The 26508-nt window shown below is 34.1% G+C and overlaps 1 protein-coding gene across 1 annotated transcript in view; it reads left to right on the forward strand.

The window, feature by feature from the left end:
- TTC29 (tetratricopeptide repeat domain 29) overlaps positions 1–15675 on the forward strand; it is a 594494-nt gene extending 578819 nt beyond the window's left edge. The window contains exons 19-20 of the mRNA XM_039876006.1: positions 14651–14720; positions 15030–15675. Of these exons, the coding sequence (XP_039731940.1) occupies positions 14651–14720; positions 15030–15060 (101 nt within the window). The 3' untranslated portion in view covers positions 15061–15675. The remainder of the gene's footprint in view (positions 1–14650; positions 14721–15029) is intronic.
- The last annotated feature ends 10833 nt before the right edge of the window (positions 15676–26508 follow it).

Genomic DNA, 26508 nt, shown 5'->3' on the forward strand with positions numbered 1-26508 from the left:
TTTCAAGGTTTCTTCTCTCTCTTTTTTTTTTAAACCCATGTGCCTGAGAATATTTTCCATGTGAGATTTAGAGGCTTTGCTTGGCCTTTCCCACTAAGACTAAAGATCTTTGACTCATGTATTTGAAGAGTAAAGGCTCAGGGCCTGAGGACTGTTCTGTCTTGTGATGTCAAGCTGAGAAGTTAGCTACTACTAAGTGAAAGCATATTACTAAGTGAAAGAAGCCAATGTGAAAATGTTACACACCGTATGATTCCAAATATATGATATTCTGGAAAAGGCAAAACTATGGAGACACTAAAAAATTAGTGGTTGCCAGGTATTAGGGGTCAGGGAAGGATGATTGGGCAAAGCACAGAGGATTTTTAGGGCATCAAAACTATTCTGTATGATACTACAGTGGTGGATACATGTCATTATATTTTTGTCAAAACTCATAGAATGTCAATGCCAAGAGTGAACCCTAATGGAACCAATGGACTTTGGGTGATAATCATATGGCAATGTAGATTCATCGATTATAGCAAATGTACCATTCTGGTGGGAGAGTGGCTGTGGAGGAGGCTCTGTGTGTAAGGAGTAGATGGGAATTCTCTGTACTTTCCATTCAATTTTGCTCTGAGCCTAAAACCACTCTAAAAAAAATCAAGTCTATCTTTAAAAAAATAAGGGGAGAGAAAGAATGATATCCAATATATACTGTTTCTTAAAAAGTACAGAAATATGTGTATAGTATGGTCACCTTTGTGTACAAATAAGACATAAATATGTATTATATATTTATATGTGAATTGATTCTTTTATCCTTTTATATATGCATGGAATATTTCTGAAAGGATACTGAAGAAACTGACAGTGATCGCCTCTGGGGCAGGGGGAGGAATTAAGTAGCTGGGGAACAAAGATCCTGAATAGACCGTCCACTGTCCAACCTTCAAAAAAAGAAGTACTACGTGCATGTATCATCTATTCAAAACAGAATTGACTTTTAAAGAATGTGATATTCAAGGAATAATTACAGAGTTCTTAGAGCCTATCTTAATCCATTAGGCCGCTATAACAAAAATACCATAGACTGGGTGGCTTATAAATAACAGGAATTTATTTCTCACAGATCCAGAGGCTGGAAAGTCTAAAATCAAGATGTTGGCAGATTCGGTGTCTAGTGAGGGTCTGCTTCCTGGTTCATAAGACGGCTGTCCTTTCACTATGCCCTTATGTGGTGTAAGGGGCAAAAAAGCTCTCTGGGGACTTATTTATAAGGACACTAACCCCATTCGTTGAGGGCTCCACCTTACGGACCTAATCACCTCCCAAGGACCTCACCTCTAAATACCACCCATCACATAGGGTGTGAGGATTTAACATGTGAATTTCGGGAGTACCCAAACATTCAGTATATAGCGGGGCCTATTAATTTTTTACTCTTTTACAAGAATTTAATAAAATTCTTCCTCCATACTAATTCTTCCTCAGTACAAAAAGACTTGTATTTTTTTTTTCTTCCTAAAATTTAACCCTTTTTAATACACTTAGTTTCTATTTTATAGTTTAGGAAAAGTGGCCTCATCGAGGCCTCTTTAATATATTCTAAATACTTAGTTTGTATGCCATCTTAATGAAAAGTATTACTCAACCCTGAGCGAGATAATAGGTACTGAAAAGAAAAGTGTAATTATGTGACAATATTTAAATAAGAAAACAGGTCAGCCTGAACAAGAGATAACAGGTATGAGGGCAGAGACTCTGTCAGGGAAATTTTTTAAATAGGTGGTTGAGGTATATAGATAGATTTAAGGGATTCTATTCAAGTTGGTGTGTAATTTGCTTGACTTTCCCAGTATGAGTGATGAGAGGCTGTACGATGCTGGAGCAAATCAACACAGCTTTCAAGTACATAGAGTTTTGGTTTTTTTATTCTGAGTTTCTTAGGTCAGATGAAACAGCAAGAATGGTGAATGCATATTTTTATGTATTTTATATTCGTATTTGTATTTTAATATATTTATAATATATAATATCTACATATTTTTTCATATATATCAAATACTTATATATTGTATATAAATTTGATATCTTAGCTCTGAAAAGCCTATTTTGTATTTTCCTTCAACTTCATTTATATACAATTAGCCATTAAAATAGTCTTTCTCCAGTAACTTTTGTCATCCAAATATGTATTATCATTTTTAATATTTTCCCATTATTAAAGCATAATTTATGTAATTTATGTAGTGTTTTTCCACATAAAATATGTCTTTTAAGATATAGTACTTTTTTTTCCCAACCACAGTGCAGTAGAGCCAAAGAAGGTAAACCCAACGAGAGATTATTGGTGTAGTAAGGATAGACAGTGTTCCAACTCTGCTATTCTCTCTTCTCCCCTCTATGCCCATATATACTCCAGTACAGAACTGAAATGGGGAAAGGTGACTCAATACCCTTTTTGCCCTTTAAAACAACTGAATTCATGAAAATTAAGAAAATTTATGTAGCCGAAATCTTCTTTTATAAAAACAGGAAGGAAAAACTAAGTATTTATTTAAATTTAACCGTTTTAAATTTGTGGGGGCAATTGTACATAAAAATCTTATTTCTTCACTAAAGCACTTCGGAAATTGTGACTAAAAGTCTAAACTTTTTCTACTTTACTTGCAAGATGAGCAAATAATATATAAAAAGAGAAAACTAGTTCTAAGAAACTGAATATTTCTTATGTACTCATGAAAGAGTTGACCATAGATCTTGCAGAAGAATTTCTAATTATCTGGCATTTCAAACCAATAGCTTTGTCTTATATATCTTTCATACACTCATCTAAACTTTTTAAGAGTAAACATATTCATTCATTCTGTCTTTCTTTCAACAGACATTTATTGATCATGCGTGCCAAGCAATATTTTATGATGTCACATTTTTAAAAGTAAATCATAAGCTACAAACCATGTTCATTCAGAAAACATTAAGTATGTACTATATCTCAGACATCATGTAAGGTTCTGTACATACAAAGATGAATATATTACTTTCCAAAGAGAAACAACTATAATCTGAAGTCTACAAAGACATGGTAATTATATACTAAAATTCAAACTATAAATAGATTTTCAAAAATGACTTCTTATCTATAAGTCAGAATATATGCACAGTTTTATAATGTGCACATGTTGAGGAAAGAAGCTCCAATGGAGATTCTCTGCTTTTCAAATTTTTGATCCACCAATCATGCTCTCAAAGTATCTGAGCCCTACCATGGAAAACGGGCTTATTTTTCCTAAGACAGCATTTAAATGCATTTGTATGTATTCTGGAAATGTCTTAATTTTGGTTTTGAAACCCTGTGCCCCTTACTAGACTATTAGAAATTAATTGCTTAAAGAAATTGTACATAAAACTCTCATCTCTTCCATGAAGCCCAGGTACTAAATAATCCAGAGAATTCTGCCACAACTGCAGGTCGAGCTCCCCACAGCTCGCCTCAGCCATGTACTCCTGAATCCAACTAATTTGAACACGGCTACAACCTATCCCACAAATGTTTTTCACTTGCTGGGTGCTCAGCAAATATCTGTTGAATGAATGACAAATGAATAGAGGTTACCAGTTGACAGACAGAGTGTACCTTCAACATAAACTATACGCACTACTGGAAAAGCGGTTTAAAATTTGCGTCATTCTGAGAGTGGAGTAGCATGATTCTCTGTCTTATTCATTATTATACAAGTGAAATAAAAAAAAATACGTTTAATCAAAAGAGTGTCTGCTGAGCAATTGGTTTGCTACTTGGGTGCCACAAAACACATGTTGTAATGGCCTAGAGCTGGTCTAAGTAGCATTTCCTGAGTCTTTGTGTATGATTTTTATTTCTCATTGTCCTCACCTTCTCTAAAAAGAATGACTGATAGCCTTTCCTTGTGATATCTTGGCTTTTAAGAGTGTTGTTTTATCTATTTTTTATGACCAACCTTACACTTGTTAAGTGTAATTTTCACTTTATGTAGCATATAAAAAAAAAAAATCTGTGATATGGTGCTCCATGAATTAACAAGAATGGCTGGACAAAGACAAGAAATCTTTTAAAAACGAATGTTCACATTAAATACCTTGGATAGGTAGGCCTTCTGGGGATTTTTCTTTAATGCAACAAAAGTGCACCATTTCTGTTTTCAGAAATAGTTTCTTTCAGACACTGAGCTCATCTAAAGTCATATTACATAAGTAAGGGCTTAGTGTGTACATTAGTATTTTACATCTTAGAGTCTTCCTAAATCCTTTTTTGATCAATCTGATATTGAAGAGATCTATATTGATTTCTTCTACACTTGTTTATGGTATTTATTTTGATATACCTAAGATTAAAAGCCAAATTAACAAGTGTAATCAATTTTCTTAGTGATAAAGAAAAGTCCTCTCGTACCCTTAGTCACATTCAGCCGGGGATTAAAAACCTAAGCGAAGATATTGTAATAAATGGATCGATTTATTCTAACACTTGGTATAAAAACATTAGCCCTGGGAAAGTGTTTTTCTCTAAGAGCTTTAGCTACTGAGTTTCACTTGTGTTGCACCAAATGATTTGCATTTTTAGAGAAATTTCATGTCTGCAGTGAGCTCCTGTGAAAACACGAATAAATTGCTTTCTTATCCTCTTTTTTTCTGACTTTATGAAGCTGAATCCATTAGGGGTCGAGTCAAAGTATAATGAAATAAAAGCAACAACAATTCACATGATGCAAACCCTGGATTGGGGTTAGTCCAGACTCAGTGGTCCTGGCCCAGATTCGTGGTCTGCAGGGAGCCATCCCTGGGGCCTCTGGCAATTTTTTTTTTTTAACTGCTACATTAGAAACGGTCTCTAGAAAACAAGAAATTAAATAGAGAAACAACAATTAAGAACTAAATAGGCTTTCCAGCGGTTCTCTGCAAAATCAGATAAATCAACATCTCTTCGTCCAACACAACGCAGTGGCCTAGGAGGCTTTCCTGTTACTCACCTTCCTTCTGAATCCACTGACGTGAGAACGAGTGTAGAAGTTAGGAGCGCGGGCTCTGGATCCAAACCCACCTGAGTTTGAATTTCCGCTGAGCCAGTTTATCAGTTGTGTGATACGGAGCAAGTTAATTCCACCAAACTTTATGAACCGGGATAACAATACCTAGAGCATGACAGTGGTCGAGAGGTTTTTTAAAAAGTCCTAATCATATGTATAAAATGTATTCTCAATCCATGGAAACAAATTTAATTTTTACTACGATCTGAATGATGCAACTGAACAAAAGATAAGCAGCTATTACGCCTCCTTTTACAGACCATGCTGTTTTGTTCCTACACTAACTAGTAAGCATGAGTAAGTTTCTCTAAAATACTGAGTCTCAAATTCTAATGAGCAAATGAATCACGTTGGGATCCTGTTAAAATGCGGATTCTGATTTCCTGGGTGTGGAGTGGGGCCTGAGAGTCTGTATTTCTAACACGCTCCTGGTAACTCTGGCGTGTCGGGTTTGGAAAGCACACGTAGAGACCGCAACCGCATAGACATCCGGAAATGGTATTTTCAAATTTTACTTCTTTTTGTCATTATTTTAGATAGACCTATTCATTTTTATGAACATTAAAAAGAAAAGGTACCTCATCTGGGACCCATAAAGTTCTAATTTGAGGTTTTGGTAGGAGAATTGTTTAGGTCTTTCGAGAAAGATCTATTTCGAGGAACTACTTTGCTGCCGACAAGGTCCATGTTGACTTATTATATTTAAACTGGATATTGTATGCTTACAGCATCTCGTGTTTGAAAAATCTCAGAAAATTGGAGATTTGGGAAATTGGAGTCATCGGAAAGATTGGAAAATGCAATTTTTGCAAAAACATTTATTTTTACATCTCTAGATTATTCATTTAAAATATCACCTGTATAATCCTTTGCTCTAAAGTATCTATTCATGAAAATAATATTGAGTTTGTGTGTTTCAAAAGTTATTTTTATAAAGGCACCAAAAAAATTTAAGTCTATCAGTGTTTAGTTTTATTTTACATATGTTATACTTCGCATAATTTGGTAAAGGAAAATTAAACTTTGGGAGTGATGGTGAAATGTTTACTACTTTTAATTCATTAATACATGTTCGAGCTTCAGTCCAGGGAAATATATGAGCAGGATAAGTTTTCAAATGAATGTTTAAATTAGAGATAAACTCCCTCATTTTCAGATTTAAGGAGTGTTGATTCTCAAATTTGGGGTTTTTTCACCCAAAATAGTTAAAATGAAAAATATAAACTAAAATGTAAAAGCAAAAGTAATAACCAGCATAAATCTTTAATTTATCACGGTTTGCCTTCAGGTGACATTAGACCATTTAACACATAATATAAGAACCTTAAAAAACATACTTCCACTTTTCCCCTCCCAGATTTTGCATGATTATTGTCATATATTTTACTTTCACATATATTATAAATCTCACACTATATTAGTACTATTTTATTTAAATGGTCAAATATCATTTGAAGAAATAATTTTAAAAATCTTTTATATATACCCAGGTACTAACCATTTCCAATACTCTTCACTCCTTAGCATAGATCTGGATTTTCATCTGGTGTCATTTTTCTTCTGCCTGAGGACTTAATTATTTGTAGTGTATGTAGTCTGCTGCTGGCAAATTGCTTCAGCTTCATCTTTCTGAAAAATCATTATTTTGTCTTCATTTTTGAGAGATATTTTTACTGCTTATAGAATTCTAGGTTTGACAGAGTTTTGTTTTGTTTTGTTTTGTTTCTTTTAGTAATCTAAGTTTCTTGAGCTAGGGGTTTGTTGAATCTCTTAGGTTTATGGGTTTGTGATGCTCATCAGTTTTTAAAATTTTTTCAGCCATAATTTCTTAAGCTATTTTTCTAATTCTTTACCTACCACGTTTGAGAACTCTAATAACATGTATAGTAAGCTGCCTAAAACTGTCCTACAGCTTACTGATGCTCCTTCTCTTTAATTCTTTATCTTTCTTTGTCTTATTTTGGTTAATTTCTGCTATGCTATCTTCAGTTTCACTGTTTCCTTTTATTTTAGCGTCCATGCCTCTCCAAGCATTCTTTAATGTCTAAAATACAGCTATATTATCTGTTTTAATGTGTTTGTTTCAAATTCTAATAACTGTATCAGTTCTAGGTCAGTTTTGATTGATTGACTTTTCTCCACATTATACTTCCTTTCATGTCTGTAATTTCTTATTAGATGCCAGAAATTTTGAATTTTACCTTATTTTTGGTGCTGGATAATTTTGTAATCCTATAAGCATTCTTGAGCTTTTTTCAGAGGTGCAGTAAAGTTATCTGGAAATAATTTGATTCTTTCAGGTCTTGCTTTTCAGATCTGTTAGGTGGGGTCAAAAAAACGTTTGGTTTAAGGATCATTCTTCTCCATCTCTGAGTCAAGACCTTCATGACTACTCTACCCAATGCCCCATAAATTATGAGGTTTTCCATTCTTGCTGGTAATTAACAGGGAACATGTCCAGCCTTCTGTGGACACCATGTACTATTCATTCACATTCTTTTGAATTGTTCTTCCCCAGCCTTGAATAGTTTCTTCAAGTATGTGCTCTGGTCTATACTTTGCTGAATACTTGAGAGTGACCAGATCTCCACACTCTGTGTGTGGCTTTTTCCTCTCCAACACACTAGTTGCTAATTCTTGTTGCCTGGGTCTCTCCAGCTTCTCAGCTCATCTCCTCAACTGAGGGGGTTTGCTGGGCTATCCTGGGTTCCCCTTCTCTGAGCCAAGGCCTGGAAACTTCCTCAAGGCAGCAAGCTGGGCAATTATCAGGTTCATATTGTTTGTTTCCTATCACTCAGGGGTCACTGACTTCTGTTATCTGATTTCTGCTGTTTTCAAAATCATCGTTTCATATATGTCGTTCAGTTTTTGGGGGGTGGGCTGGGGTTGGGGATTGTTTCAAGAAAGAAGGCGATCTGAATTCCTCCATCTTGACTGGAAAAAAAAATGAAGAATTTGTACTGTAGCATTAATAGAAGAAATAAAAATAACTGTATGATGACATCAATGCTACATTTATTTATCTTAAGAAAGTATTTTAGCATCTGAACAGATTGATAGATCTGAATCAGACATTCTCATTAAAAGTTTAAATATCCGGAAGAAATTCAGTATAACTCATTGTCAATGTGGTCTCTTCCATGCCTCATCCAGGTCTAGCTCCATTTCATCTATTTAAGATAATGGTGTGTAAGTGAGAAAAAAGAACCTATAATTTTGAGTTAGAATATGCTTCTGATTCTTGTATAAATTTTAATAGGCTTCAATTATTAACAAAAACCTTTGGAAAAGGAGTTGCTATACATCAGAACCTGTAATATTAAAGGAACATGTGTCAGTTTTTGACACTTAAGAGAATTTACCCAAACTTAAAGGATGCATCCTGCCTTAAAAGTTTATATCTTGACTATTATACCTAGAATAACCACATAATGATTTCTACTTCAAAACGCAGATGGAACGTATTATGTTTGCCAACAAAAATAGGAGAGTGTTACCAAAAAAAAAAAAAATTTTTGCATATTTTCTCGGTAGAGTGAAATTAAGTCTGTAATCTCAGGTTTTGGTTCATAAAATTTTTATTGAAGTAGATGATGAACAGTGCATGACAAAATAAATGACAAACCAATATCACCAAAAAAAGGAAGAAACATAAAAGGAAAAGAAGGAGAAAGAGGAAAGAGGAGGAAAAGGGAAGCATCAAATCACATAAACAGCATCAAATATGTTGACACTTAAATCATGCTTCACATGACTAAGTTTCCCTTTGTGATTATTATATATTACACACACACACACACACACACACACACACACACACCCTAAGATCTATTCTCCCACTTCGCTCTGTGTCCCAGGAGACTGACTTGAGACTGCATCTCACAACTTCACTTGCATTCAGGCTCCCTGGTTTGGATTAACCAGAGGGGGTCCCCAGCAGGCAGTCAGAGGTTAGGAAGGTGGAGAAGTCAGAGAATTATTCCTCTCCCCCGACTTCAGCTCGGTTCCGACAGCCGTGACACTACAACTGCTGCTTCTCGATTTTATTGGGTGACTCCTTTTCTAGATCTTTGTTTCTCACTCAGGGTGCAATAACACCATTCTCTCCTCTTTTACCCTTGACCCCAGGGAAGGCAATGGCATGGCATCCCTCTGTCGTGAGTCTCTGGGTGCTTCAGCATCCCTTGTCGGTTTCTTAGCTCTGCCCTCATCTCAATTGCCCTTTCATTAGTCTCTTCAAAATCCCAGCCGAATGTGCCATCTGTTTCCTCCTGACTAATACCCACTCCTTCTCTTTTGTAAGGATCAAGTGGGGTGGCGAAAGGCAAGCAAGTACAAGAAATATTAGGAAACTTCCACTTGCTGAAAAGTTCAGTTGATTAAAGAACAGTGCTAATGAGGCCAAAATTAGTGTCTGGCTGTGCTCCAGGATCACAGGCTGTGTCCCTGACCAGCCAGTTTACACACCATCAGTTACAAGGAGGAGCGTGCCAAAAAGACACATGAGTCTATGCCAATCCATCACCACTTCTGAAAACATAATTTAAAAACTAGCTGTTCAGCTGAGCTATCATCAGAATCATCCTTGTTCCTGAAAGACAGCTTTTGTAATATGATTCCAGTAAAATTGTTATATGGGTTATTTTAAATGATAAAACCATATTGTCAATATCTTTTTCAAAGATACACTATCGTTTCATTACTTCATCTATAGCTAATTGTAGTAACATGGACTCAAAGTCAAACTTATCAAAATATGCCTTATATTGGCAATGGGATTCAGGGTTTATAAGAATATATATTTAACTCATTTCTTTAAAAATTTTTAACTTGTGATTAAATGAGTGAAAGTGCACAACCATTGTCTAAAAAATAAACAGATAAATATTTATTTATTTATTTATTTATTTATTTATTTGAAGTGATTTTTCTGATTATCAAGTGTCAATGACAAATTTTCAATTTATATACATATTTCCTCAAAACAAAACCATTTTCTCCTTAGTACAGTTGCCTGATAAAACCATATCGTAATTAGGCCATTGTAAATGTACTATTGTATTAACATTGATGCATTGGGCTTACTTTCGTGGTTTTGATTTTATATGACTTGAATACATGGCAGGGAGGGAAAGATTTCTTATTTTCATAAATCAATTTTTAAGACTCTCTACTATCAGTGAGAAAAAAACGGTTTCTACTAAAATTGAATCTATGACTTAAAATAAAATGTGCTGCAATACTAAAGCAAAATATAATCTCTTCATGGCATAATGCTAAAATCACCCATAAGATGTAAGCATTTTTACACACAGTATTTATTCTTAATCATTTTCGTAAAACACAATATTTTATTTTTTAATAAATAAAAACCTTTTGCGTCCTTTTGATAAGGTCAACAGAAAGCAGTCTTTTAACATTAGGTGATCAACTTTTTGACAATAGCAGGACCAGCATAGCTAATGGAATAATAGCCTGCAGGGTCCAGCTAAATATGATATACGAACGTAATCAACCCCTGTGATGACTATTCAGAAGTAATCCCTTTAGCTTTGAACTGCAACATATATTTCAACAAGGCAAAAACCATATGAAGAAATTCTCTGCAGACCACACTGATACAATACAGCCTTCATATCCTGCTCTGTGTGTTTGCTGCTTATAGTGAGTTTTAAATTTAAGGTAATGACTACTGTATATTCATGTGAGCACACAACAGTACTTTTGATTTGTTGTGGAAAGGTTGAATCCATTACCAGGGGTCTAAGTCTATAAACTCTGACACAACCTTTTTGTATGAGTTATTATTTACCCCTTTCTAAAATAAGGTCACTAAAAGTATTTTGCATGACAAAATTTTAAAAATTCACCTTTCAGTTACAAAACTAGTAGGTAGTGTCTCTTCCATTTCAATCATACTCCTCTACAAGTAACATTTTAAAAATCTCATTTATATGTAATGTTTTATTTGAAAATCATATGCCATTGTTTTCAAGTAAAGGAATGGAATCATTGGTTTATTGCAGTTCGTCATTTGCTGACTTATTCTTTTGCTCTTTGATATAGCATAGGCTAAGTGGTGGTGTAAATGAGTTCCTTTTGTTGCCCATTTGAGGGAATCTACCATTTGAGAGTCTTCGCTATTAGCAAAATAGAAGTACATGTTTCTGATGAAATGTTAGACAGTATAAGCAAATATCACACCTCAACTTGGTATTGATTCTGGTTTCCCTTGCTGGGGTGAAATGGGTCTGAATCTTCCAGCTTCCTTAAGTCCTACAGATCAAGCTTTTAAAATCACATCCAAAGTTAGATTCACAGCAGAAAACCTAGGTTAGGAATCAAAATGAGTACTTTTGCAGCGATGGAACCAAGAGTCAACAATACTGCGGTGTTTGTTCACCTTGTTGCAAATAGATAGATCAGAACACCTGGATGATGAATTCCGTGTTCCTCTATGTAAATTAATTATTGCTAAGGTTTTCTAACACAGAGAGAATGTGAATGTCTTTTATTTAAAGTAGTAATTGTGAACTAAGTCAAAAAAAAATAGCTGCAGATATAGCTATTCTTCTCAGAGAATCTATTTGAGAAACATTTCACAATAAAAATCATCATTCTTCAGCATCTGGGAGATGAATGCCAAATAATTATTTGAGACCACTCAGGTGTAATTTCAAATTTGGGAAAACCAGGAAGAATTTCTCCAGCTTAAGAGATATTATTACATCTTGCTAAGCCAAGGGGAATGCTGACTTTAAGACATTAAATAGTATAAAATAGGCATCAAGATGTTAGCATGGTTCTATATATTGTGATGCCATGAAAAAATATTAAACTGAGTATCACAAGGTCATTCTTTACCTAAAGGAATGATAAAACATATTAGTAAAGGTAACAGCTAAGCTCCTATTACAGAGTCCCAAAACTACAGTAGCTTAAGAATATATACATTTGTTTCTTTCCTAATCCTGAAGTGAGCCATCTACACTTATGAGGTAGCCCCATGGGGGACATGACCTCCCATCTTGTTGCCCTTCATCCCCTAGGGCAGTGTTTCTCAGTTTTGCATTACTGAAATTTTGAGCTGTATGATTTTTTGTTATGGAGGAGAGAGGGGAATGGCTATCATGGACGTTGCAAGATATTTAGCAGCACCCCTGGCCCCTATCCACTAGATGCCTGTAAGCACTTCTACCAAGCAGTTGTGGCAACCAAAAAATGTCTCCAGAAATTTTTAAATGTCCCCTGTGGGGCAAAATCACCCCTAGTTGAGAACCATTAAGTTAGGATGTTGTCATTGTCTACGTGCTAGAAACTGAATCATAAGGTAATAGTTCCATGTTCAAGATTGAGGAAAAGGGAAAGTTTAAAGGAGAAATGAAAGCCAAAAGTCTAACACTCAGATCGAGAAGCAGTATAACTCTGTCCACATTCACTGGTAAGAACTTAATCTTATGACTTCAGCCACATATTTATATGCCAATGGAGAAGATCTAGTAGAGAGGAAAAAAAGCTAGTAAGTGAGAATCAGAAGGAATTGCTGGAGTCATGTCTTATATGGTAGGCAAGAAAGGATGAGACCTAGTGAAGAAGTAAAGGAGTAGGCCTTGGATGGGAGCATAGGGAAGATAGGGCATAGGTGAATAACTCTTGAAACAGAGCTTGTGGAAAATAAATCATCATCTGAAATGTTGAGAGAGAATGGAGGGTTTGAGGTTTGAGAAAATGGAGCAAGTTAAATAGACATCTAGGGAAGTGGAAGAATGAATGAACTGGCCATGTTTAATGAGTTCGCCTGAAAGCATTAAAGGTCCACCTAATGTCTGTGGCTGCAAATTTAAAGTGAGGCCCAGTCTTATTTTTTCCCAGCCATGTTGAGCTATACAGCGTGTGCGAAGAATAGACAGAGTTGGATTTAACTAGTGTTATAGTTTTGTCAAGTGGGTAGAGGGTAAGAAAGTGAGGCTATGTGTAAGGGAGTGAACGACCGTGGAATTTAAATTGTATAAAGAAGGGATAGAAGATATCAAAATGGGGAGGAACTATAAAAAGGTGGTAGGATTGGCGGTCCCAGTTTGAAAACTTCCTGGTGTTGGAGTACTAGAGAAGTGATCTAGAAAGATAAAAGCTGGCACTCAAGTAGGTGAATGCAGGAAGCTAAGTTTGAGGGGGGCTTGCAGTAACTAGTCATGACAAAGTCTAAGTATGACCATGGGAACTAATGGCTGTGGCAGGGTGAAGAACAGAGCTCAAGGAATTGAGTCTCAGGGTGGAAGAGTCTTCTAAATGTACACTGAAATTGCTAAATTAGGAAAGTAGTAGTAAAGTGACAATGAGCCAATGATCAGATCAGCTGAGAATGATCCCTGTGGTAGATAGATCACAATGATACTTGATTATACAGACTGATGACCTGAGATTTAGGAAGGGAAGGAGGGAGAGAAAATGTCCTGAAAGAGAACAAGAGACAGTGAAGAGGACCCCTACCCATCTCCAGGTCCAGTGGTAAGAAGACCAAGGAAAGAAAAAACAACAAAGGCTTCTGGACTGGCAGTGTCCTCAGAGGACAGCCAAGTTTCTGTGTAGAGCAAGAAAGTAAAGGGAATTTCAGAAAACAAGGTGAGAATATAGTGTAAATATTTCAGGAATTATGATGGGTGACAGATGGGGACAAAATAGGAAATGTACAGAGCCTTATGTAAAGTAGAATACAGGAAGTGAAGGGGGGCCTGGAAACTAATGCTTGTATAAGCAACAATAAAGAGGATCTTATTAGTCTCAGTGGCTTCAAGTCAGGAGTAGAATCTAAAGGTTAAGTAACAAATTAACATGTCTAATTTATATGTAGAAACCTCCTATATCTGATTTCATTATTTGGATATTTTATATTGCTCTATAATTAATTTTCCTTTTGAGTATTGCTTCAGCAAGTCATCTTATCCCTAAAAGGTAGCTCTTTCAGTTGTGATTTTATATATCACAAGAATTATGTGAATTAGGAATTCGAGCATGGCTTGGCTAGACATCAGTTGAGGTCACCCAATGGTGGTACTCAACTGACAGATGGACTGGTTTGAAAGTCCAAGGCAGCTTCACTCACAAACTGGAGCCTTGGTAGGATGGCTGGAAGGCTGGGGGGACTGCCAACCGGAGCATCTACATACAGTCTGTCCAGAATGGTAGTCTCAGTGTGGCAGGACTTCTTACAATGGTGACTGGCTTCTGGCAAAGCAAACATCCTGAGTTCTGGGTGGAAAGCTACACAGCCTTTTTGGACCTAGTCTCGGGAGTCAGGCAGTCACTTCCTCCACAGTCTATGGATTATAAGAGAGTCTTAAGCCTAGCCCAATTTCAAGAGGAGGGGAATTAGATTATGCCTCTTAATGAGGGAGTGGCAGAGTCATACTGCTGAGGATCACAATGGTGGCCATCTTTGATTACTATAATCTGCCCTGGTGACACAGGTGAAACATACATTTTTATCATACAGGTGATAAGGGTAGATATCCTTGAAAAAAGATTCCCAGGTACAAGCTCAAAATAACTATAAACTGTATTTTTGCTAACCATTAAACTTATGCATCTTTTTTCTTTAGGAGAGTCTAGAAGACCCACAATGGAAAGTTTATACCAAACTTCAGAGCATTTGGAAGAAGAACTCAGTGGGTATGATAAATCAAGTAAAAAGTTTTTATTGAATATCCACATAGTACAAGATACTAGGTATAATCTAATTCTCTAAACACAAGAATAATAATTCCATTTAGCATTTGACAAGCTAATACTTAAATACTGTCTTTAAAAAAAAATCACATTTTACTTTTAAGTATCAAATAAGGTTAAGTATTTTTAGCTATGTCCTTTAAGCTATGTCTGAAAATTACAGAAAACAAAATTATATCTTTCAAAGCAAGTAAGTGTCTTTTACTTTCTAGCCCAATGTAAAATTTAATTTTATAACTTATTTTATTTCAGAATTCCAGATAATGTAAAAGATGAGACATAAGCCAGCTTTTGACTCAGAAACAAAGCAAGAAGAAATACATCATGTCACCTTAGTCTTTGATACCTGTAATAAGAGTATGTTACAAATAATACAGACAGTTAAAATAAAACTATGTCTATGTTTTCATTGGATTTTGTATTGCAATGTACTACTAAAATTCAGTCCAAAATATCTAAATCCATGAAAATAAAATACATCACAAATAATTGAATATTAACAATTATCTATAAAATAAACTAAAATTTTTCTTCTTATTCAACATTCCACAAGAAATAGTGCTACTATAGAATCAAAATTTGGTTGTGTCTAATGAGAAAGTAATTATAAATTTTAGGAAATCTATGCTGAATAAATATGAGAAAATATTTACTAAAATTGCAGGGAAATTTTTCAACATAGATAAAAGGATTATAAGCAATAATGACATATCACTAAGTTCTGTGCAAGACAGTTTGCTTTACCTGTGCAAAGGAAAACTATGCTTCCTCTATTGACAACACTTCTGATGCCAAATGAGTGAGTTTTCCCACACCAAGCAATTTACAGATTCAATACAATCGCTGTCAAAATTCCAAAGGCATCTTTCAATAAAATAAAACAATCCTAAAATTTGTATGGAATCACGAAAAAAAAATCCAAAGTCAAAGCAATTTTGAGAAGATCAAAGCTGGAAGCATCACATTACCTCATTTCAAACTATATTACAAAACTGTAGTAATCAAAATAGTATGGTATTGGCATAAAAACAGACACGTAGAGAGCCCAGAAATAAACCCATGCATATATGATCAATGAATATATGACAGAGGAGCCAAGAAAATACAATAGGGAAGGACAGTCTCTTCAATAAGTGGTGCTAGGAAAACTGGACTCTATATCATACATAAAAATAAACTCAAAATGGATTAAAGAATTGAATGCAAGACCTGAAATGATAAAACTCCAAGTAGAAAACAAAAGGGATAAGTTCCTTCACATTGGTCTTAGTGATGATTTTTTTTTTTTTGGACAAAATCAAAATAAACAAGTGGGACTACATCAGAACTTCTTCACAGCAAAGGAAACAATGGACAAAATGAAAAGGCACTCTACAAATGGGAGGAAAAAATTGCAAAAAGACATACAAATGGCCAACGAGTATGTGAAAAAGTGCTCAACAGCACTAATCATCAGGAAAATGCAAACCAAAACCACTGAGATAGCACCTCACACCTCTTAGAATGACTTCTACCGAAAAAAAAAAAAAAAGAGAGAGAAAAGGGGTGTAACAAGTGTTTGCAAGGATGTGGAGAAAAAGGAACCCTTGTGGATTGTTGGTGAGAATGTAAATTGGTACAACTACTATGGAAAACAGTATAAAGGCTCCTCAAGGAATTAAAAATAGAACTATCCAGTAGATCTAGCAATTCCACTTCTGAGTATATACCTATAAGAAAGAAAATTGCTATCTCAGAAAGATGTCTGCACCCCTATGTTCATTGCAGCATTATTTACAATAGCCAAGACTTGGAAGCAACCAAAGTGTCCATTGAAGAGTTGATAAAGAAAATGTGAATATTACTCAGCCACAAAAAGAAGGAGATCCTAACATTTGTGACAATATGGATGGACCTTGAGGGAATTATGTTAAGTGAAATAAGTCAGACAAAGACAAATACTATATAATCTCACTTATATGTGGAATCTGAAAAAAACCAAACTCACGGATATAGAGAACAGATCAGTGATTGCCAGAGGCAGGGAATGAGGGTGGGGGATGGGCAAAATGGGTCAAAATGGTCAAAATGTACAAACATCCAGTTGTGAGATAAATAAGTTCTAGGGATGTAATGTACAGCATGGTGACTATAGTTTACAATACTGTGTTGTATATTTGAAGGTTTCTACTTGGGTAGATCTTAAAAGTTCTAATCACAAGGGGAAAAGATTGTAACTGTGAGCTGATGGACATTAACTAAACTTAATGTGGTAATCATTCTGTAATGTATACATATATCAAATCATTATGTTGTATACCTTAAACTAATACAATGTTAAACATCAATTATATCTCAATAAAACTGGATGAAAGTTTTAAATTTAAATAAAGTCTTTGAAAAAGAAAATTTGAAAAAACAGAGCACAGACTGGAAAAAAATATTTACAACACCTATCTGTTAAGGACTTTTATTAAGAATATATAAAAAACTCTGACAACTCAAAATAAGACAAAGAATGCAAATAAGAAATAGGCAGGAGAACTGAATAGGCATTTTGTCAATGAAGATACACATATAGTAAATAAGCACATGAAAAGATCCTCAACACCATTCATCATTAGAGAAATACAAATTAAAACTACAATGAGATATTACTACATTTAGTATATATGTATACTAAAATGGTTAAAAATAAACAATCTGACAATACCAAGTGATGACAAGCATGTGGAGCAGCTAGAACTATCAAAATCACTAATGGGAATGTAAAACTGTATGGTTGCTTTGGGAAACGATATTGTAGTTCCTTATAAATTTAAAAACACGCCATATGACCCAGCAACCCACTCTTAAGTATTTACTCAAGGGAAAGTAAAACATATGTCCAATATTTATAGCAGTTTTATTCATAATAATCGAAAACTGGAAATAACCCAAATGTCCATCAACTGGTAAATGGATAAACAAATTCATAGCATGAAATTCAACTCAGCAATAAAACAAAAGCTACTGTTGATAAATATAACACGATTAATCTCAGAAGCATTATGCTAAGTAAAAGAAGGCAATCACAAAAATTCAATTTCTAGAACATTCTAGAAAAGACAAAACTACTAAAGATAAATCGGAACATTGGCTGACAAGAGCTGGGATAGAAGAAAGGAAGTGACGATACAAGGATATGATAGAAGTTTTTTGGGGGGGGTGAGGAGAGGTGCTGTAGAAATGTTCTATATCTTGATTGTGGTGGTGGTTGTACAAATATAGATGCTTCTCATCGGTATCTGAACTGGACACTTGAGGATGAATTTTACTATGTAAATTAGAACTCAATAAATCTGACTTTCAAAAAAAGTAGCATGTGGCTATAAAGTATGTCCAGTCTGGTTATTGTTGTAGTTGTGCTCACTTGTGGTTATGTGTATAGTTATATGTATATAGAAAATGGTCTTAAATGATCTAAACTCAAATGTGAACTGTGATCATCTCTAGAGAATGGGAAAGTGGGAATCATTTTACTTTTTATACATCTGTGTTGGTTGTTTTTTTTTCACATACTTGACTATACATTGTATGTATGTGCTTTAACAATAAACAATATTAAAGACAAAAAAAGATTCTCTCACCATGGGGTAAAGTGTTTGCTTAGCCATTTTCATTACAAATACCCCATCTAATCTCACTCTATCTGAAAAGGGAAATTAGTCATGAGAAAAATTCTTTCCTTTCATAAGATCAATTCTAGCCTTGAAGTTCTAAATTCAAATAACACATACTTATTTTTTTTCCTCTGAAGCCTTTTCTGTAATAACAGCCTTTTGCTATAGTTTCTCCTTAAATTAATTTTAAGATCTTTTCAAAAGATACTTGGAAGGTTGTGTGCGAATACTTTTAATCAGAATGCCCACATCTTTGAAAACACTTCTGGAAGTTAGATGTAGCAAACATAAACCTGTCGGGAAGGGTCAACGGAAACCAGAATTTACAATCAAATGCTGAACAACCACACTGCTGGCCCTTCCGATAGATTTAAACAAAAGGTTTCCTTGGTGGTTTCTCCTTAAACTTCAATTTGAGTCATTTTTATTTGTGAAACTGAAAACAAATCTGGAAATAAAATCAACATTTTATAATGACAGATGCAAATCACAATTGCATCAAATGCTAGTACTTATCTATACGAGGTCCTTCCACAAATAATGAAGCAAGGACCACTCTCTGAGAAGGCGTAAGTGTTCACAATGGTCTCTCATTCCTTTTTTACCAAAATGGCAATGCCTAAAATACAGCATTCCAAGGTACTATAATTACTTTAGCTCTCAGTTTTGCCTTTTAAAAATTGCTGTGATATCATGCCATTTCTGTTTTTCATACTCTCTAATAAGATTCCCTAAAAGTGTTTTAAAAAATACATCTCAGGTTACAGTACACGGATATCTTAGTGCCCCCACATTTTACGTAACACTGAAGATATCTTAGTGCCCCCACATTTTACGTAACACTGAAGATCCATTGATCTAATTTTAAAGGACCCTTCATCTTTCTTCTCTCCCCTGACTTTTTCCCTTCTGGGGGCCTTCGTTTCCTCTCATGGACTGTGATAGCATATCTGCACAGTGTGTTGGTATACATCGAAATGTAGAAGTCATATTTGGTTAATTTTCAAGAGCCTCATTTAAAGGTAAAATGTAAGGAGTTTTTAAAAAAAGAAATGAAACTTCCATTATGTGAAAAGCTTTAGTGTCTTTTCAAAGTTCCTTTACCCAGATATTTTTATGGGAATGTATTATATTGCTATCACTAACTGGTACTGATCTCCGCGCCCCGCAACCCACGCCCTACACACACACACATACCATAGAAATGATAAGGTTTATCTTGAGAGTAATATGATCATGTAATTATTATAGGATTATTTTAGAAGTTATCAGAATTGACTAAAAATTAAAAGAAAAAAACTCAAATGCTTAAATTTAATTAATCCTTCACTAGAAATTACTTTTCTTTCCAAATATCTTGCTTTTATATCTAACCTCTCAAGCTCTCTTTGGAATAGCAGTTCTTTGTAGCATCATACCTACAAATTTTATGAAATTGCAAGTGATTATAAGTTATTGTCCTGAAATTTTTGACATATATATACACACACACACACATATATATGTATGGATTACCTCACTCCTTTTTTAAAAAAACGTTTTTATTGATTATTTACTCGGACAATTTAGAATTTACCAAGTTGAATAATTTTGGCTTCAGAAACAATAAGCTTATCATTATTTATAACCCCTAAACTGTAAGCATATTTTGCATCTACTAGTGGTCAAAGAAATGCAAATTAAAATGACAATAATACTAATATTTTCCTTATCATAGATGATCAAAAAATTTAAAAAACTAAAAGTCTTACAATGGTGGGTAAAACAAGGGGATAGAAATGTAAATGGTTAAAAAGAATAAAAGAAAAAAAAATTCTGAGAGCGGTTTGACAGTGTGCACCAAAAACCTTTAAAAAATCTTTGACGCCGCAATTTCATTTACAAGACTTTGTCTCAGGCCACCTTCAGCAACTCGAGGCCACCAACATTCTTTCACATAGCCCGCTCCATCTTGGAAGCAACAGTGGCACATGGAATCCTTCTGTCTTCAAAGCTCTCTAGTTTCTCCTTCTGCAACAGTGAGAAAAAAAAGTTCTTCGCTTTTAAGGGCTCATGTGATTAGATTAGGCTCACTCAGATAATTCTCCTATCTTAAGGTCAGCTATGCTATATAATACAATCATGGGAGTGAAGTCTCCTCATATTCACAGGTTCTTGGGATTAAAATGAGACATTTGGGGGGCCGTAATTCTACTTACCACACCATGGAACAAAATACAATAACTAAAAATGAGGACTATAGATTTGGAATTTGGCTTACCTGTTCAAAAACATAAGCCAGTCATTAAAATACTGAAATAGTTCTGTAGTATTTGGCTGCAGTGCTGTAGTACTGCCTTGGGTCCCCATCTTCCACCCAGGGCCTGGATGTTCTTCTAGTCTCTCCCCTAGGACAACCTCAGCCCCACCTCCTGATCTAGCAATTAAAGGACCACTGCCTGTCACATCAGTAAACCCTAGGCCACAGGCTGTCCTTTCTCATTCCTTGGTACCTCTGAAGTAGTAATCATTAAATATGTTGAATATCACTCCTGAATTTAGCTGTATATTTAATGGCAGAAAAGAAGAACATTATAATACTATTGAGGGAAGAGGACAGTTATTTAGAATGAGTAGATAGATATGTAGATATATTAATAGAATAGAATAGAATAGAATAGAATAGATAGATGATAGATTGATGATAGATGATAAATGATATAGATACACACATATATACATGTAGGTTTGCAGTGGCTTATTAGTGAATATGTCTAGGAGCAATTCCTAAAATTTTTATTGGTTTATTTATATTATTGAATATGCATAGAAGCAAATCCTGAAAAGATAGCACAAAACACTAACAGTTATTTCTAAAAGGTAGGATTTTGGGTGATTTAAATTAAATTTTTTTATTTTCTGTATTTTCCAATGAACATGTACTACTGACATAATAAAAAGAATATATAATAAAGACGAAATAATTCCTGGTCTTTTTCTTCTATGACCTTGGAGGAAAAAGTCCCTCATTTTTAAACCTCTGTTACTTAATCAGTAAAATGAACTGCATGATGTTTTTCATTTTTTCCAGCTCAAAGAGTTGCTGATTCTAACTCTGCTACTCACCTATATGCTCAAGTTCAATCTAAGATTAAAAAAGAAAAAAAAAGAGGAGGGAGGGAGAAAAAGGAAGGGAAAAAGTTATCAGAGCTACAAGAAATTAAGTCTTCATTTTGTCTATTTTACACTGTAGAGAACTTCTTTCTTTTTAATGTGACATAAATCATTCAAGATAAGTTTCCCAATGCAATTATTTATTCACATTTGCTAATTGTCAAGGCGCTGTAGGTTTATTCTAACTGTTAAAGTACATATCCTGAACTGTCATTATTGAAGCAACAAGCACTGAGGATATTGTAGGTTACAGTGCAAAAGACAAAAAGCTACGTCCATCAAGCCAAGACAGAGAACACATGTGAAGTCTTAACAAGTGAGTAAATAAACAAGACAGATTGTTATAAAAGCTTGAAGGAAATAAACAAGATGTGATAGATAATAATGGAGAAAGAACTATTTTTACATAGGTTCATTGGGGAAGGACTGTGAGGAAGTAAATTTGAACTGAGACCTACAAGATGAGAATAATACAGTGGTGTGAAAATACAAAATAAGAAGCATTCCCACAGACAGCAGCAACGCAAAGGCTCTGAGGTAAGAAAGAGTTTGGCATGTTTGTGCAACACAAAGGAGGATGGCGTGATTGCAGGATGCAGTGAGTGGGAGGAAATGGCATCTGCTGAAACTAAAGAAATAGGTAGGTACCAGATCAGATAAGTATCTTTAGATCAGAGTAAAAAGTTCAGAGCTCATTCTAAATATCAATAGGAAGGCATCCAAACTCTTAAACATAGAAGAGATGTGAACTTGTTTATGTTTTGAAAGACAACTTTGGCAGTTGTGTAAAGAGAACATATGCGAGCAAGAGTGGTACCTGGGAGAACTGTCAGGAGGCTGCTGCACTGGTTCGGGCAAGAGACAGGTGAGAGTCACAAAGAATAAAAGGTGGCAATGAAGATGAACAAAAGCACATGGTTTGAGATATATTTTTAAGGCACAGTCTGTAAAAATTGCTGATGAGACTGGATGAGATAATGAGAGAAAGGGGAAAATATAGATGGATCCTAGAGTATTTCCTTGAGCAATTTAGTGATTGATAGTACCAGTTACCAAAATGAGAAAGGCTAAAGGAAGATCAAAATTTGAGGGTGAAATAAAGAGCCCTATTTTAGACACAAGTTTGAGATGCTTATTAAACCTCCCACAGAAGAAAAGAGGCACTTAGAAATCGAAGTCCAGGACCCAGAGCAAAAGTCAGGCTAGTTAAAGCATAGCCAAGATGGAGCATTCAAAATTTAAGTACAATAAATTTGAGTATAGGAAAAGAAAATCAATTTTGTTAATTTATCTTAATGTAAAACACAGTGGTATCAAAAATTATAATTACATATTCATGATTCATGAAAAAGTACATATGTTATTAAATGCACATATTTGGGACTAACGTATAAAAGTTAGAATTACTATTAAGAAACAATCAGAAAAAAACAATTTCATTCCCTGAGAGAAATATTAATCTGTAGTGTCTAATTTCTTACCAGCAAATCACTTACTCAAGAATAGAACTAGGAAAATCAAGTCTACAGCAGTCACTGTGAGCCCCACACTGCCCAGCCAAGCGTTTTGTCACAGGATATGATAGCCACTGGGACTTTGAGCCGAAAATCTTGACAAATTTCTAAATAGCAGGTAATTACAGTGAATTTGTAATGCCTTTCATTCTAAAAGCATTGCCATATTTTGTGTTAACATTTATATACTGCAAATATTTAATATACAAGTACATATTAAATGTTTAAAAATGAAATGCAGTTAGTTCAATTTGACATATATTTAATGATTCAGTAAGTTGGTTTTTTATCTAATTTTCAGCAGATACTGATATGAGTAGAAGAGATTTTCAAAACTTAAATTTTGAGACGACTTTGCAAGTCAATTTCAGATGTACAACCAACCCGTTATTTTTTCGGTTTTTGTAAAAGAAATACATATAATGATTATCAACATGTCACAATAGAATATAAACAAAACATTTGTTGGTTTACAATAAAATTTAATGTATTTTCATATAAAATTAATTTTATATAAATCTAATAAATTTGATAGTGTCCAGATATTTAAAATTTATTTATTGAGCAGCATCTTTTATGCTAAGCAATGTGCTAAATATGTGACACACATACGACACCATTCCTACCTCCAAAGACATTAAGATTTTTTACCAGTTTTCTGATAATCAGAATTTGAATTTGATTACAGGTTATATTAATATAGGTCAGGAACTCATGTGATGGAACATGGTCAAATGTTTTTATTTTGTTTCCTTTATTATGATAAAAATATTGCTTGAGCAATAAATTTCATAACATTTAACATAATGACTTCTCATCACAATGTATTTCCAAAAACCAAATCCTAAACTTTAATGTCTCTATTTCTTACAGATTGTGTTATAAATACACTATACTAGAACACAGATAGGATGGACAACGCTGTCAGATAGGGTAGCAGAAAAGTTAATAGCATGGACTCTGGAGCTGACTGCCTTTGTTCCTATCCTGGCTCTGCCACTTACTGAGTTGTGTGACTTTAGGCAAGTTACTTAATCTTCCTATGCCTCCATTTCCTTATCATTAAAATAAATATAATTAACATATAAAGAACTCAAATAGAATATTAGTGGTTGCCTGGGACTGAGGGTCTTAGGGGAACATAGAAAGTGACTGCTAATTGGTGTGGGATTTCTTTGGGGGATGATGAAAATGTTCTGAAATCAGATAGTGGTGATGGTTACACACCTTCGTGAATATACTAAAACCACTGAGTTGGACACCTTTTATAAGGGTAAGTTTAATTGTATGTGAATTATATCTCAATAAAGCTGTTCTTTTTTAAAATAGCGATAAAACGAATAGGCATGGGTGTTGTCAAGATTAAAATGAGCTAATATGCTTAAAGTGATTGAAGAGAATACTTGAGCCATGGTAAGTGCTGTGTAAATGATAAGAGAATTTCCTTTCAAGATAAAAGTTTATGTTTTGATATGCATCTCCCCTTCCAAACACATAGTATTAACAGAGTAAATATAAAAATAATCTGCAATATGTGTATAACCAATAAAATTTTATAGAATGTAATAAGTCATACAAATTAATAAGAAAAAGATACCACAATAGAAAAATGGGTAGAGTATAAGAACAGACAATTCATAGGGAAAGAACTCCAAATAAGTAGTCAATAAAAATAAGGAAATATAATCAACCTCACATTTAATCAGGAAAATGCATAGTAAAATACTAACACATAGTTTATATTCACTTAATTTGACAAAAATTACAAAATTCTAATAACCCCAAGTATTGGTGAGCATGTGAAGAAATAGAGCAAACACTTTAGAGAGCAATTTGACACTATCTAATAAAGTTGAATATATTTATACCCATGAATCAGCAATTTCATTTCTGAACACATAGCCTAAAGAACCTTTCTCACATACGCATAAGGAGACAAACAGAATGTTTATTGCATCTTGTTTATGATAATGAAAAGCTGGAAAATATTTGTTAATATGAGAATGGATACACTGTGACAGTCATACAATACAAACCATATATAGCATTTAATGAATGAACAAGAATTATATGTACTAGCATGGACAAATATCCAAAAACATAATTTTGTACAAAAAGAAATTTTGCAGAAAAATGTATACATATTATTTTAACTAAATTTTAAACTATGTAAAGCAATGCTGGTTGTGTGTGTGTGTGTGTGTGTGTGTGTGTGTGTGTGTGTGTGTGTGTGTCTAAATAAAGAACAAAAATAGCATGAGAATAATTAACAACAAATTCAGAAAAGTGGTTATCTGTATATAGGGGAGGAGGAAATTGGGACCAGAGAGGAATGCGTGTGAGGCAGCAGTTGTATCTGTAAAGTTATATTTCTTCCAAAATACCTAACGGAAGTAAATACAGAATAATATAAAGATTTGATAAAGATAACTAGTGGGAACAGAAGTATACATTTTATTTTCCAAACTTATTTATATAATAATGAATAATTTTTAAAAAGTAAAAGAAAAAATATTCATGCCTTCCAGTTCCCAATCAAAAAGAATTTTTTTTCAATCAAAAGCATTACTTTTTCTAATTTTTTCTTGCTATTTCATTTATTTTCGGTTAATTTCTTCCCTATTAGTCTTAATGACTAAGTATTATTGGTCATAACTGAATAATTAAAAGATAATTTTAAACATTTTTATAAATGATAATATACAAAATAAATACAAGTTTGCAATATAGATCTTTCCAAACCCTGAATTTTTATTATGGACATAATACTCCAGTCGTTCTTCCATTACCAGACTTCCTGCAGAGTATTTTTTTTAACAGCTTAGACCTTTTTAATGTCATTAAATGATCCAAAGAGGAAATGATTCAAATTGTAACATCGTTCTTCTTTAATCACATTTTATTTAATTTAGATTAATCTATACTTTAAAAAAGGTAGGATTGCTGTGCTCAACTTCTAATATATTCTTAAAACTGTGATTTTTTGGTAGACATAAACAAGAGAAAAGAATAGTCTTCATTCTCCCTTTACCTAATTTATACACCATAAGCAATTTATGTAATTTATATAAGCATCAGAATTTAGTATAATAACACAGCTAACAAAGCAAACAGACTGTGATTAGGAAAATCATGGTCACTCTCAGCACACGCACAGGATGAACAGAAACACTCCTTTTTTCAAACCATCCAGATTATCAACTTAATTCTTTCTTATGGTTATCCAGTCAGTCAGAAAGCATGAAGGAGAGAACAATGTAATAGGCATTGCGTACGTACTTTTTAATAGGCCGTATAACCTCTGCTCTTAAAAAGTGGACACAGGAGCCAAAAAGCAAGGACTCCATAAGAAATAGTTTGGAAACACTCATAATGTGACACATTAGCAAATCATTCAAATCCAACATCTTATTTATGATATCT

The sequence above is a fragment of the Pteropus medius genome, unplaced genomic scaffold (assembly GCF_902729225.1).
Source record: "Pteropus medius unplaced genomic scaffold, Ma_sr-lr_union100, whole genome shotgun sequence".
In the NCBI taxonomy this organism is placed as follows: domain Eukaryota; kingdom Metazoa; phylum Chordata; class Mammalia; order Chiroptera; family Pteropodidae; genus Pteropus; species Pteropus medius.